General features: G+C 35.0%; 1 protein-coding gene across 9 annotated transcripts in view; it reads right to left on the bottom strand.

The window, feature by feature from the left end:
• rgs20 (regulator of G protein signaling 20) overlaps positions 1 to 13,461 on the bottom strand; it is a 32,001-nt gene extending 18,540 nt beyond the window's left edge. For 5 of the 9 annotated variants that reach the window (XR_015477683.1, XM_087239230.1, XM_087239232.1 and 2 more), the window contains exon 1: positions 12,929 to 13,461. Coding sequence is in view for 2 of the 9 variants with exons in the window: in XM_087239230.1 (XP_087095356.1) it covers positions 12,929 to 13,141 (213 nt within the window). In the remaining 7 variants the exon portion in view is untranslated. The remainder of the gene's footprint in view (positions 1 to 12,928) is intronic. The other 4 variants (XM_087239235.1, XM_087239236.1, NM_001002431.3 and 1 more) reach the window with 3 other exon arrangements.
• Positions 13,462 to 14,785: the final 1,324 nt, after the last annotated feature.

Raw genomic sequence — 14,785 nt, forward strand, 5'->3', positions numbered from 1 at the left:
GTCAGTAATGTGTCAGAATGTGACTGACAGGGTTATTATGATGGACCATGGGCTTGAAAATGTGAGAAAGACCCCCGCCCAGAGCGCATCAACAGCACACGGAGGTTCCCTTTCTTGTCAGGCACCAGGGCTTTCGTAAACATCACGACATAATAAAGACAATAAATAACCTAATAGATTACGGACATTGAATAAGTGCATGACATGAAAGCAAGCACAAGACATCATTTTAAAAATTATAAGAAATATCAAGTGCACTCCTAATCATTTAATATAGTAATAAATGATCTTGGGTTTCAGTAATATCGAAGCTTTTTATTAGTGTTACAGATTAGGGCTAATTTTCAATATTTTTAATGCCCATGCCCCTGAACATGATCATCATTGGGCAAATGATCCCTATACTAGCTAAAATATGTAGTTTCTGTTTAAAGATACTATGAAAGTGTATTTTTACTCATTAAAAAATGAATAATTTTAGTCTTGTTTGATTTTTTATTTTATAAAATAAATTAATTATATATAATTATTATTTATATAATTTATTTATTTGAACCTTATTCACAATTTGTTTTTGTAATTAAATACCTGAATCATGAATTTAAAACCACATTAACTGTTTAAACAAATTAGTAATATTAATAATAATAATAATAATAATAATAATAATAATTCATTTATTTTCTTTTCGGCTTAGTGCCTTTATTAATAATAATCTGGACTCGCCCCAGTGAAATGAACCGCCAACTTATCCAGCAAATGTTTTACGCACCAGATACCCTTCCAGCTGCAACCCATCACTGGGAAATATTCATACACCCTCATTCACACACACACACACACACACACACACACACACACACACACACACACACTTTACATTACACACACAATTTAGCCTTGTCAATTATAGCACATGTCTTTGGACTGTGGGGGAAACCAGAGCACCCGGAGGAAACCCACGCGAACACGAGGAGAACATGCAAACTCCACACAGAAACGCCAACTGACCCAGCCGAGGCTCGAACCAGCGACTTTCTTGCTATGAGGCCAACGTGCTACCCACTGCACCACTGTGCAGCCAAAATAATAATATTAATGGGGGGGATAACCAAATTGTTATTATTAATACTAATACAATTTTATTTTTTTATATATTATATGCAATGTTAAATAATTGTGGCGATTTTTCTCCAAACATTTCCACAGACCCCTTCCCTTGTAGCCCTCTCCCTGGACTCCCGTTTGAAAACCCTTTGACAGGAATAACCTTTTGCCCGTAGGTTAACATTAAAAATGCTAAATTAGCATAGAGTGGAGCCAGAAACCCAAATTAACCAAAGAAACTGGTAAAAAAAATAAATAAATAAATAAAGAATAAACTTTTAATTGCAATTTAAGATTGTTGATGTCAATTTCTTTCTTTTTTTAACTGTAGCCTATATTTTTAACCTAATTTAATACTTTTATAATCATCTCACATTTTAACATCCAGCCTGTTTCTTTCTATTTCTAAACATCAGTCGACAGTTAAGAATCTGCGAAGCAACAAATCTTGCCAGCAGAATGAAAGCAGATAACAGCCCGACTGTCTCTGTCCATGGTGCTGATTTCACATCAACATCTACAGGGTGACCGGAAAAGTCATTTTGTAGCAAACAAAATCATAGCCCACAAATACTCCTCGTGCAGTAATATAACCAAATATAATAGTAACCCATTAGGTTGGTTGTAAGTAAGTAGGAGGACCATTATCGGCTGATCCTTTAGATATGAAAACGTTCATGACGTGTTCATTTGCTGACTAATTAGCAGTCGCAGGCAGTCGTGATTACCATCTTCCCTTGCTGCTTTATGGCCTTTTATTAAGATATAAAAGAGCATTACTGACATCTGCTGGAGATACGCGCAGAATTACTGGAAACTCCTAAAAGAATAAGACATCAAAGACGAGCCTGCTGCTGTGAATATTAAAAATGCTATATTTAAAGCAGGTGATGTACGATAAAAATAAGTTATATGTGTTGGGATAATTAGAAAATACAACTCGAGATTTAGATATAGCAGAAGGATAAATTCATCATCACGTTCAAGCACTTTAATGGGAAAGAATGTGGAAACGCACAGGTTAATGCAAACGCTAGGTGGTGCTGTTTGACTGCTTGTATGGGTCTATATTTGTACAGAAATAAGGTTTTATTGCGTATAAGGGTTAGGGTTGCGAATATAAAAATTGTTTAAATCGTTAGATGAACATGAATTATGGTTATTCTCGTCATTTGCAGTGTTGATTTTAAGGTCTTTCTTATTTTTGTTAATGATATTCCAGCGTGCATTAAACTTTAATCTTAAACTAAATATAAAACATTTTTCTATATCTCACCTAGTGGAACATTCAGAGGAGAGAAAATGACAGATCACACAAGAACATTATCTCACAGTTTGTTCCTGCACCTTCCACAAAGGCACACCGGCTCAGGCTGTTTTAAGACTTTAACAAATGATATCTTAGAAATATTGAACCACTCAAGATTTATTTATTGCAAGTAGCCTTCCTCATTATAATAACAATTCATTCATTCATTTTCTTTTCGGCTAAGTCCCTTTATTATTATTAATCTGGAGTCGCCACAGCGGAATGAACCGACTACTTATCCAGCATATGTTTTATGTGGCAAATGCCCTTCCAGCTGCAACCCATCACTGGGAAACACCCATACACTTCCATTCACACACATACACTATAGGCAATTTAGCCTACCCAATTCACCTGTACCACATGTCTTTGTACTTGAAGGGGAAACCGGAGGAATCCCAGCCTAATACAGGGAGAACATGCAAACTCCACACAGAAATGCCAATGGACCCAGCCGAGGCTCGAACCAGCGACCTTCTTGCTGTTAGGCGATTATGCTACCCACTACACCAGTGTGCTCCCCCCCCCCCCCCCACACCTTAAAATATAAAAGACATTAATATAGTTCCTCATAAAATTATGAATTATTCAGCATATGTTTAACACAACAGATACCCTTCCAGCTGCAACACATCACCGGAAAACACCCATACACTGTCGTTCATACACATACACTATGAACAATTTAGCCTAGCCAATTCACCTATACAGCATGTTTTTGGACTTGTGGAAAACCGGAGCACCCAGAAGAAACCCACACAAACACGGGGAGAACATGCAAACTCCACTCAGAAATGCCAACTGAGCTAGCAGCAACCCATCACTGGGAAACACACATACGCTTCCATTCACACACATACCCAGCCGAGGCTCGAACCAGCGACCTTCTTGCTGTGAGGCGATTGTGCTACCCACTGCACCACCGTGCTGCCCTCCCACCTTAAAATATAAAACAATATGACACAAACAATTTAGCCTGGCCAATTCACCTGTCCCGCATGTCTTTGGACTTGTGGGGGAAACCGGAGCATCCAGAAGAAACCCAGGCGAACATGGGGAGAACATGCAAACTCCACACATAAATGCCAACTGAGCTAGCTGAGGCTTGAACCAGCGACCTTTTTGCTGTGAGGCGGTCGTAAAAACCAAAAAGTTTTATTCAATAAAGTGTAAATGAATAATTAATCAAACAAGTCAAGTCATGCAAAGTCCCTCCTTTGAGTACAGTTACTTCATGGCTCGCAAATTCCGGAAGCCCGACTTTCCGGGGCTGTTAATTTTTTTACCCAAAATCTTTCTACACCATTGATAAAAAATACAATTTTGGTCATTTATGAATATATATAAAAAATATTAATAATATAGCCTATAACAATTGTAATTACCTTTTTATTTAGTAAATGTATGTTTTTGTTTTTATTTAATGAATAATGTATTTTCTATTTTGGCTACTAAAATTATATTCAGGCAACCAAAAATTAAAGTGCCTACCCGAGGGCTACCAGGAATTTAAAAAGTTTACAAGCCCTGTACTTGAACTTATTTAGAAATTTACAACATTTAGATAGTGTCTAGAAGGTGCCTTTAAATTTACAGAAAAAAAAAACAAAACAAAATAATAACAATATTACATATTGTAGGACATTTTTAGCATGCCAGGCAGGTAGATCGCTGTTTAGTTCCAGTTAGATTAAAACTGATTAATTTAGATTAATATAAATGAATTAAATACTGTTGAAGGACAATTCACTGAAAAGCTGCTCCACCGGCCCCCAAGCAAGCCAGAGGCAACAATGGAAATTAATTAATTGAAAGTTATTTAGAATTAAATTAATATTTTATAATTTAATTAGGAACTATATTAATGTCTTTTATATTTTAAGGTGTGTGGGGGGGGGGTGCAGTGGGTAGCACAATCGCCTCACAGCAAGAAGGTCACTGGTTCGAGCCTCTGCTGGGTTCGTTGGCATTTCTGTGTGGAGTTTGCATGCTCTGCCTGTGGTCAGCTGGGATTCCTCTGGTTTCCCCAAAGACATGCGGTACAGGTGAATTGGGTAAGCTAACTTGTCCGTAGTGTGTGTGTGTAAATGGAACTATTTCCCAGTGATGGGTTGCAGCTGGAAGGGTGTCTGCTGCGTAAAGCAAATGCTGGATAAGTTGGAGGTTCATTCAGCTGTGGCGACCCCAGATTAATAAAGGGACTAAGCAGAAAAGAAAATGAATGAATGCACTATATAAATGTCTTTTATATGGGGTTTCTCACATTAGGATGATCATATTGGGAGTTTATGATGATTTTTGTAGCTCCAATACAGTTCCCTATGAAAAATGAAAGGTCTGTTCTAAAATAACCCTCCATCAAAACCAATACTTTAATGCCAATAGCGGAGCTGAACTCTTCTTTGTAACCTTTGAAACAGAAAGGTCAGTAGAAACAGAAAGCGATAACTCTCTAGCAGAGCACAAACTGGTTTTAAGGTGCATGTCATTTTTAAATTGATCTCCATGAAGGTCATTAGAGTCACTCTTATGTACATTTAAGACGGTCATTAAAAAATACACCAAGTTTGAAGCCCAGGCTGGTCTGATAAATGACATCATCTAACAAAGGGCTTTTTTTCAACAAAAAATTAAAAGAGAGCAGAAAATGTTCCTCTCAGCGAGAACAAGGCAGTGAATCCGAAATCTGTCATTTTTCCCTCTGACATCATTAAATAACCAAAAGAGCCCGTCGAAAGGCAACTATGCTGGAAATAACCTGTCGCATTTATTCAGCTGTTTCACAATGATGAGTGTAATAGGTCATCCTATAATCAGTAGCACCAGTTTAGGAAAAAAATTATATTTCCATAATATTTCCTTGCCATGGTGTTTTGTGTAGCCTACCATTAACAGACTAAGTACAAACACATAAAAAAAAATATTATGCATATTTTAATGTCTGAGTGTATGAGTGTTTACAGTACATTAAATGCTAGCAAACATATATCTATTTTTTTTTTAATAAAACCAATGTAAATAATAAATAGGTAAGATAAGCCTTTGGTGTCTCCAGAATATGTCTGTAAAGTTTCAGTTAAAAATACCCATCAGATAATTTATTATGGTCACCAGAATCTGCTCATTTCGATGTCTGATGACAATTAGGGTTGGGCCGATAGACGATGCCATCGTTCATCGCAGAAGGCCAACAGACAACACGATGTTGAGCCGGCATCGCCGATCCTCCGCCCCGCCCCTGTCACCAACCCGCTCGCGAAAAATACACACTTGCCCCATTTGCACTAATACGTCTTACTGTTAAAATGGCATTTTAGAACGAAAATAATCCATGTAGCTGTTTTTGTACCCTGTGCCTTTAAATACAAATGAGCTGTTTTTCCCCGCCTACTGCTCCCACCGACATGTCTGTTTCTCATGCGATAAACAGCAGTCAGTGACTATGTTTACATGGACATCAGAAATCAAATAATTTGCTTTAATGTGATTAATACAACAAAATGATTAAGGTGTTTACAGGAGTTGCTTTTTTATGTTCCTTCCATGATCTTGTTTTACATGTTATAGCACATAATTCAATTAAGGTCATTGTGCATTACACGATCTGCGTGTCCTCTGGAGTATAATGCAATTTTAGGTGTTTCATTTTTTTTTTTTTACTTTAACTGCAGTTCGGCACTTTCACTTTCATTCAAGAAAATTTCATTGATGGCCCTGTGACAAACTGAGATATTGGAAGCGAGTATAAAGTGAGGACTGGTGGAAGTGTGTTGTTTTAATGAAATTTGATACTGACCGCCGAATAAAAAAATAAAAACATCTCCCATTCCCTTTTAGAGCCTTGCGTCGCTCCATAAGCGCATTTGCTATTTATATGACATAAAGTAAGTGTAAGTGGAAAAACTGAGCATTTCACAAGCTAACAGTTAACAGTTTTTTTTTACAGAAAACAGTTAAACAGAGCATCGCTCTGGTGGATAGGGAAACCTTTACGTACAGATATTAATTAGCCTATAAATAATTAATTTAATTAATTAATTTGTTAAGTGCAAATATTTGTTTCAAAACTATTTCTAAATTCAGTTCTAATTTTTAGCAAATGAATAAATAAACAATAATAACGAAATGTGTTCAAAAACCTGAGTTATATCCTAAAACACATGCTGTGCCCCATATGGTCTAAAACCTTCAGGTGGGCAAATCTAAGCTTGTTTTTAATAAAACAAATATAAATATGGATATAATAAATAATACTGATAAAAGTAATAACATTATACAAAAGCAAATTGTTATGAATGAACTGAAAAAGCCTCCCGAGATGAAGAAGGCATAAAAGCAGTGGTTTTTCATATTTATGTAGGCTAGAAAATGATATGTTTTGTAATATTTTAATCCTTTATATTTATATCCTATATCTATTCTTATTATATCCTATATATATCCTTAATATTTAATTTTTTTTGATCAGTGATCGTTAGTTTAACATTTTCACAGACACCTCTGATGATGTTCTGGCAATGTCAGAAGAGTTCAGACACTTTTTCTGCAGTGTGACAACAGCTGCGATGAGCGTCAATCCAAGAACCAATAGTAGCACCAAATCTGATGACGCAAACCATGTGACAATTCAAATGACTGCGAGGAGATGTTTTTTTTTTTCTGGTTTTATTATTGAGACACACTGAGTGGAAAATTGCAGCTACAGATTGATTACGTTTGCTGTGAGGAATCATTTCAGAACACGGGATAGTGAAACTGTCACGGGTGAATGACGTCAAACTCTGGAGGCGTTTTCTTTCATGTTTATAAAAAAAATTTTTAAAAATCACACAGTGTGAGGTGGTCTTTAATCATATTAAAATCGAATTTGTATGTTTTCATGTAAATGAGTGATAGAGACAGACATGGATGAAGCTGAAATACAGTTCATTAGTGAAAATTGCCAAGTAAGTTTATTTGATGTATTGGTGATGGAGTTTATTCAAGCCTTTCTGAAATGATGAGTCTCACTCAAATGCCATTTGCAGTACACACACACACACACACACACACACACGTATCAGCGTTTACTGACACCATGCGGCTGTGGTAATTATATCAGTTATAAATTATGATTTTACCTTCTTCATTGCAAATATACTCTTATTGTTTTAAGACATTTCAAACTTTTAAACTTATGAAATTGAAATAGATGTTTGAATCACAGTTTATTTGCAAAACCTATTTTCTGTGGATATGTGTGTACAGGTTATTATAGAAACATGGTGACTGTCAATCAATTCGGTGGGCGGGGAAAACTGCACTCCTACATCATGTTGCGGTGAGCCTCAAAATCACTCGGATTTGCGACCTATTTTAACATCAGTGATTTTTTTTAAAAAGAGTCTTGTTGTGTTTCTAGCCCTCCAGTATGACAGTGGACACACTATACATACACACAGCTCAAACTTTGCATCATAGGTACCCTTTAAACAAAAAAATCATGTACACTATGCTCATCTATGGTTTTGCTATTTTTTGCTCCTCACTTTGCTTCAGTTTATTACCTGCTTTATCAGGGTTCACCACAGCAGAATGAACTGCCAATTACTCTGGTATATGTTTTACAGACAGATTTACCTTTCCAGCTGCGACCACACACAATCTCTCATTATAGACTTAGGTCAATTTTGTTTATCCAATTCACCTAGAGTGCATTCCTTTAGACTGTGGGGGAAACAGGAGCTTTGGGGGAAATCCACACAAACAGAACATGCAAACTCCAGAGAGAAACACCTCCTGGACTTGGATTTGAACTATTGACCTTCTTTCTGCGAAATGACAATGCTAACCACTGAGCCACAGTGATGTCCATTTTTTCCCCTTTGATGACATATTGAGTAAAGCCGCTCCACATACAAAAACAAGAATACAGTATTTTATTGCACATAAAACATAAGTCTATTGTCTCTATGGGTGTCATAAATGCACTGGGTTTTATGGATTAAATGTAATGTAATTATATAATAAAATGACAATCCATGAGCATTTTTTTTCAAAGTATTCCATTCAAAGTATTTCCAAAGTAATATGTTTTTACAGTATTCTCTCATTTGACCAGCATTCAGTGACCTGACGACCAACTCTTACTGATTAAATATATGTATGTGTATTCATTGGAACTACACTAATAAAATGTTTAAAAGCATGAATTGTATACAATGAATATTACTGGCGTTCATTGCTTTCTTGAACCCTTTTTTAAACTAAAATCATATATATTTAAAACATTTTTGGACATTTTTTTCTTTAGCACAAAACTACAGTAGAGACACAGTTAGACTGCAGAAACATGTTCATGTGTAATATAAACAAGAAAACAATGCTGTTGGCGTTATATTTGAACTGTATAGACAAAGAAGGGCTATAGTCCTCTGGTCACGTTTCGTTTCTCTCAAGATTTGTTTTCCTTCATTATCCAGCAACAAATGGAGTTGCCTTTGGCCTGCACACCAGGGGACTAAAGATGTCTTGAATATCAATTAACTTCTAGCTGAATTGATTAAGGGTGAGCGATGTGACCAAAACCTTAAACCCTGATATGGGCCATTTTAAACACTGCAATAATAATGTTTGGTTTGTCATAACAAACTTGTACTAAATAAAAACCAAAAGAATATCTTAATCCTTGATATGAATGCAAAAATTACTAAATTCTGCAGACAACTAAATGTATATCCAGTTTAAATACAAAAGCAAAAACAAATACTCACATTATGTAATTTATAGCACACCTAGAGTGTGGAGTGCTTACTATTTTTTTTTGGTAGAAGTCGCAAGTTCTTCACAAGAAGCTTAGGACCATGATTTCTTTTGGAAAATCCATAAATACCAGTTTTTTTTTTTTCCCTGAGGCATAAAACACAGTTGCTGCAGCTCTGACATCAAAACCTTGAAAACCAGAGTTCCAGATAATTCAGAAGTTGGATGTTTGCCAATTCCCACTTTGGTTGGAATAAAAGGATGGCTTGAGATGATATATACACACACACACACACACACACACGCACGCAAACATGCACACACACACACACACACACACACACACACACACATATATATATATATATATATATATATATATATATATATATATATATATATATATGTGTGTGTGTGTGTGTGTGTGTGTGTGTATAATTTATTATTTATTAGTTTATCTATCTTTTTATTTATTTATCTATTTATTTAATTAACTCATATTTATGGTCCATGAATGAATACATTCTTTTTTCAACTACACTTGAATGCACCATAATATCTAGATGTCTTCTCCAAATTGAACTTTCAATCTGCAATATATACAACGGATAATTAATGCGTCAATGAATGCATTTTCACCTGTTTTGCTAGTTTATACAATCTTTAACATCTACATTCGACATTAAACAGTTCAGGAAAAACAAATGACTTTTGAAGAGATTAAAGAGATTTTGGAATAGTCTGAATGTTGTTTAAATTCATGATTTCACCATAATTGTCACGACACCATATTTTGGTGTAAATTATTGACACTATTCTCATGAAGCCTAACATTTAAAGTCAGAATCATTGCAGAAGGCCTGGAATCACGAATAATTACTGCGATTGATAATTTGTAAAAATTTTTTGAATGCTTCAAAAGTTACTAGATGATAAAGTTTAGGCTGTGAGAGTGTGTAGTTACGGCGATGTTAAAGTGTCTTAAAGTTATGTTTATCAAAGTCCTTATTTACTAATGCTTATTTATTCATTCGTATTTTTACTTGCATCCCAAAATCATCTACATCTACAAATATCTATTTTTACCTGAGCCAAATGACATTAAGTCTAATCTTGTATTAATAATAATCAAAATGAATGATGCTTAAAATAAAACTTGCTTCCCTTTTGAATTATGTTGTATTAAGCAAAAACCTTTTTATATAATGTTCTTCAGATAACTACATTTAAAGAGAATGTTTACCTTAAAATACTTTTCACAAATTTGTTTGTTTTTTCTTTCATATGTTGAACACAAACAAAGATATTTTGAAGGATGCTGAAAATGTAACTGACTTCCATAGTATGTTTCCTACTACTGAAGTCAATGGTTAAATGTTTCCAACATTCAGTGTATAGAATTAATGGATCCACAAGTCAACCTAAAACAATTAAGTTGTCCCCTAAAAAAATCAAGAATTGTGTTTGGTAAGTTAATTTTTTAAAGAGTAATTTAAATAAACAGCAAATATTTTAAGTGGTTTTCACAATATCTTAATTTGTGTTTAAAACAAAAAGAAAACACAAAGAGGTTTGGAAGCACCCAAGAGTGAGTAGGGGAGCGCGAGACACAAAGTAACACAGGGTAAAATTTAACATATTGAGTTTTAAGCTATTTGCTCAGGGTTAACCATGGCATGCTTCTGAGGTTTTCACCAAGATGTCAGCAGACATCTTCCTTACAATTATTGAAAAAGTTCGGCAAAATTTGGATAAGAAACACAGGAGAAACTTTTTGCAGCATAAATGTTTTTTTGTTTTGTTTTTTTTATTATATTTATTTTTTTAAAAATCTGTGCAAGTATGTACGTAAAATCTTATGTTGTTGTGATTACCGTCTATTAGGCCAATGGTTCTCAAAGTGGGGGTCGGGACCCCCCGAGGGGTCGTGGGACAATGAAGGGGGGTCGCCTGGTGATTTCCAAAAATCTTTTTATTTTTATTAAACAATAAGAATTACCATATTTTATCCATAACCTACTGAAGAGAAAAAATAGTTGTTTATACCATATAGTTACTATGGTAGCTTATAGTTACTACTTCTATTGGATTGCAACCCCTGGGGTAATTACATTATATTAAAGACACAGCAATAGTGTCAGATGCAGCAGATTTCATAACACCTGGTAAAACTTTGTTGCCCATTTACAGCTCTCATACATTACAAAAATTAAAAGAAGAATAGACTTGGGCCCATTGGTGTGTGTGCTCCATTGCATGCAAGGTTTCTGTATTTATAACCACCTCAGAATATATTGGGGGTCGCGACTCACTGGCATTGTCATTTTGGGGGTCGCGGCCTGAAAAGTTTGGGAACCCCTGTATTAGGCTATATGACGGAACCATTTTAAAAGGTGTAAAAAACACAATGACTGGTAGCCAGTTTTGAGGAAACACGACACAGCTGGGTTAGTTGTAACAGGGTGTTACAAATACGCCACACACTGCTAGACTCCAATTAAACAAATAAAATAATTGTTCATTTGTGAGTGTAATAATGATAACGGTTTAAATAAAAAATGTTTTTAATAGAAAATATTTTTAATAGAACTAAATACATTTTATTGCTAACAATGCAAATAAATGCATTGTCTAATAATGGATAATAATGCAAATAAATCTGAACGTTTTTATCCAACAGATAAAAAATAAAGGTAACAAACAATTGACATAAAAAGCATAAAATTGAGTTAAGTACTAAGTTAAGTTCTGAGAAAATATACCATTTAAAGTAAACCGAATTTAAATTAATTGTGTGAAATCTGACTTCATAAGCATGTGTTAGCCCTCTGTCTGTTACAACTTGCCCCGCAGGTGGGGTGAATAGTAACATTTTTACTTCTGGCACTTTTGGATATACTGCACAGAAACCATAGGTCTGGTGATCATACAACCAGCATTTGTAGGAAAGGCTTGGGTGTTATTGGTAAAAAAAAAAAAAAGGTTTGTCTAACCCTATAACTTTGCTCATTATTTGGCCAAAACCAAAAAGAATTACTTTGTGCCCCGGTCTCCCCTGAATCATGAGTAATTTTTATTTTATTAAGTTGTTTTTTTAAGTAAAGTATCCCTTCAATATCTGAAGTAATGTTTTAATTGTTTGCTGATCTATAATAATAACTTAATATTTTTGACTTTAAAAATAATTTAAACATCTATTTTACACCCCTGATAAAACCAAAAAAAAATCTTGAGAGAACAGGAGCAACAACTGAATCTCTTGGGTTTTGATGCCACAAGTTATTGATGTTAAAAATATACTACATATTAACTTGATTACAGATAAGCACTCATCTGCTTCTATATATAAACTCCAAAAGTCTTTCAGGTGTTTAAAAACAAGATTTCCCCAAAATCCCACAGACCTGATGCTTCTAATCACGTTGGTGTGAAGCTATTCCCGGTAAACCATAAATAGAGCTGCTGCAACTCCTATATTATGCAACCATTCAGTCAAATTCTCTTAATCCTCATTCAGACAGGAAGGCTTCTGGAAATAACCTGATCACATCAAAGAGAGCTGCCTCCATTGGAAAATATATAACACCCAGTGGCCACTGATGTAAGTCCATGGACACGCAAGGCCATTGTTACAATCAAAATCCGGACCTCTCATCACAGTCAATCTAGCTGTCACATATAAAGCATGGGTTTTTGTGTGACTCTCGTGCGTGGCTAACTTTAAATAATTAATAGTGTTGACATCAGAGAGAGGTTGCTCCGTACTCTCACCTGAAAGGATATGGGATCCTTTGATCCATCCTCCGTATTTTCGTTCTCGTCCTCATTTTCATAACTTCCGTTGGCGAAGTAACCCTCGTCGTGCCGACAGGCCTGGAGAAGATGCCTCAGCTGTCCCCACATCAAGTAGGGAGGACGCCGAACACTCGGTACCACAGAAGAGGGCCAGACCACCCACTTTAAGATGAGTCTGTTACATGACATCCCTCACATTAAAAGCCCTTCCATGCTGGCAAAGAACCGACATGTTCCCAAAAGCCCAAAGCCACGCGGTTCCTCATGGTTCGTGGCAGTTTCACATCTCCGGTCAGCTGTCGCCTTGGGAAAAGCAACTTAAACTGGGGACGGCGAATGAAAACAACACTTCTTGGTACTGTATACAGGGCAGAACAGGGATTACACTTGTGCATGTCCCATCGAGACTGATCCCCCGGTGGTTTAGTGCACTTCAAGGGCTTAAGACAGATTAAACACAGGATGTGTGCGCGCGCTTGTCGTTCACAGCCATGAGCGTGTCGTGTGGGAGATGCTTTAAATAAAACAGAAGTATTTATAGATTTGAGTCTATAAGAACTTCTCCCAAGCGATGTGTGGTTTTATTGCATTTTACTGACAATGCACAATGCAAAAACTCATTAAGGGTTACAGTCTTATTTCTAGCAAAAACATTTTTATAATTGCTGTTTTAAGATAATTTTATTTAGTTAGTAATGCTTAGAGTTATGTATTTTACTTGGACATTTAGCTTCAGAGACATAATTTAAGCCCTTTATTTATTCATTCATTTACTTAATTTTGGCTTAGTACCTTGATTTATCAGGGGTCTCCACAGCGGAATGAACCGCCAACTTATCAAGCATATATTTTATGAAGCAGATGTCCTTCCAGCTGCAACCGAGTACTGGGAAACACCCATATACACTCACATGCACACACATACACTACAGCCAATTCAAGTTTATTCAATTCACCTATACCTTTACCTTTGGACTAGGGGAAATCGGAGCACATGGAAGGAAACCCATGCGAACACGGGGAGAACATGCAAACTCTAGTCTTACATTACTAAGATTTTATTTTAGCTGTAACAAGTTATTTCAAGTTTGCCCATACTTGTTCATTGTTGGTGATAATATTCATTCTGTTATGTTCTATTAAGTCTCAGAATTTTGAGAAGCAACAAGTAATAATTTTGCACTGTAAGTATACTATCAAGTCTCAATTTAAATAAAAAAATTGTAGATCCTGATTAAATTCATACAATTTTCTTGTTTAAAGTTTAAATGCTTTTGCTCATTTTAAGACAGAATTATGAGTAATTAAATTAAGAGAAACACTCCAGTATAGTGAGTAGTTTTAAGACATATTACACAAAATAAGAAAGAAAAAGTGTTTAATAGCAAATAACAATCTAAGTTTAAGATAACTTGACTAAATATACTACTTGTAATAAGTCATAGATAGATAGATAGATAGATAGATAGATAGATAGATAGATAGATAGATAGATAGATAGATAGATAGATAGATAGATAGATAGATAGATAGATAGATAGATAGATAATTTATTATTTACTAAATTTTAGGTAAGTTTTCTTATTTCTTATTTTCATTTTTTTGCAGACCAGGAGAAGCATGCAAATGTTTACATTTTAATAACAGATGTAAATTGTATTGTCAAATTAAGCTATATTGTCGGGAAATTATTACTTTTTATTTTAATTAAATGCTATATCTTCAGTACATCTTTTTATTGATTGATTGTAATGTAGTAAATTATAGTTGAGTATTTATACTTCATTTATAACGATTTATTCAAAGCCATTTGTTACAGGTTTTCAACTGTTT

Source organism: Danio rerio, chromosome 2 (genome assembly GCF_052040795.2).
Source record: "Danio rerio strain M-AB ecotype USA chromosome 2, GRCz13ab, whole genome shotgun sequence".
Taxonomy (NCBI): Eukaryota; Metazoa; Chordata; class Actinopteri; order Cypriniformes; family Danionidae; genus Danio; species Danio rerio.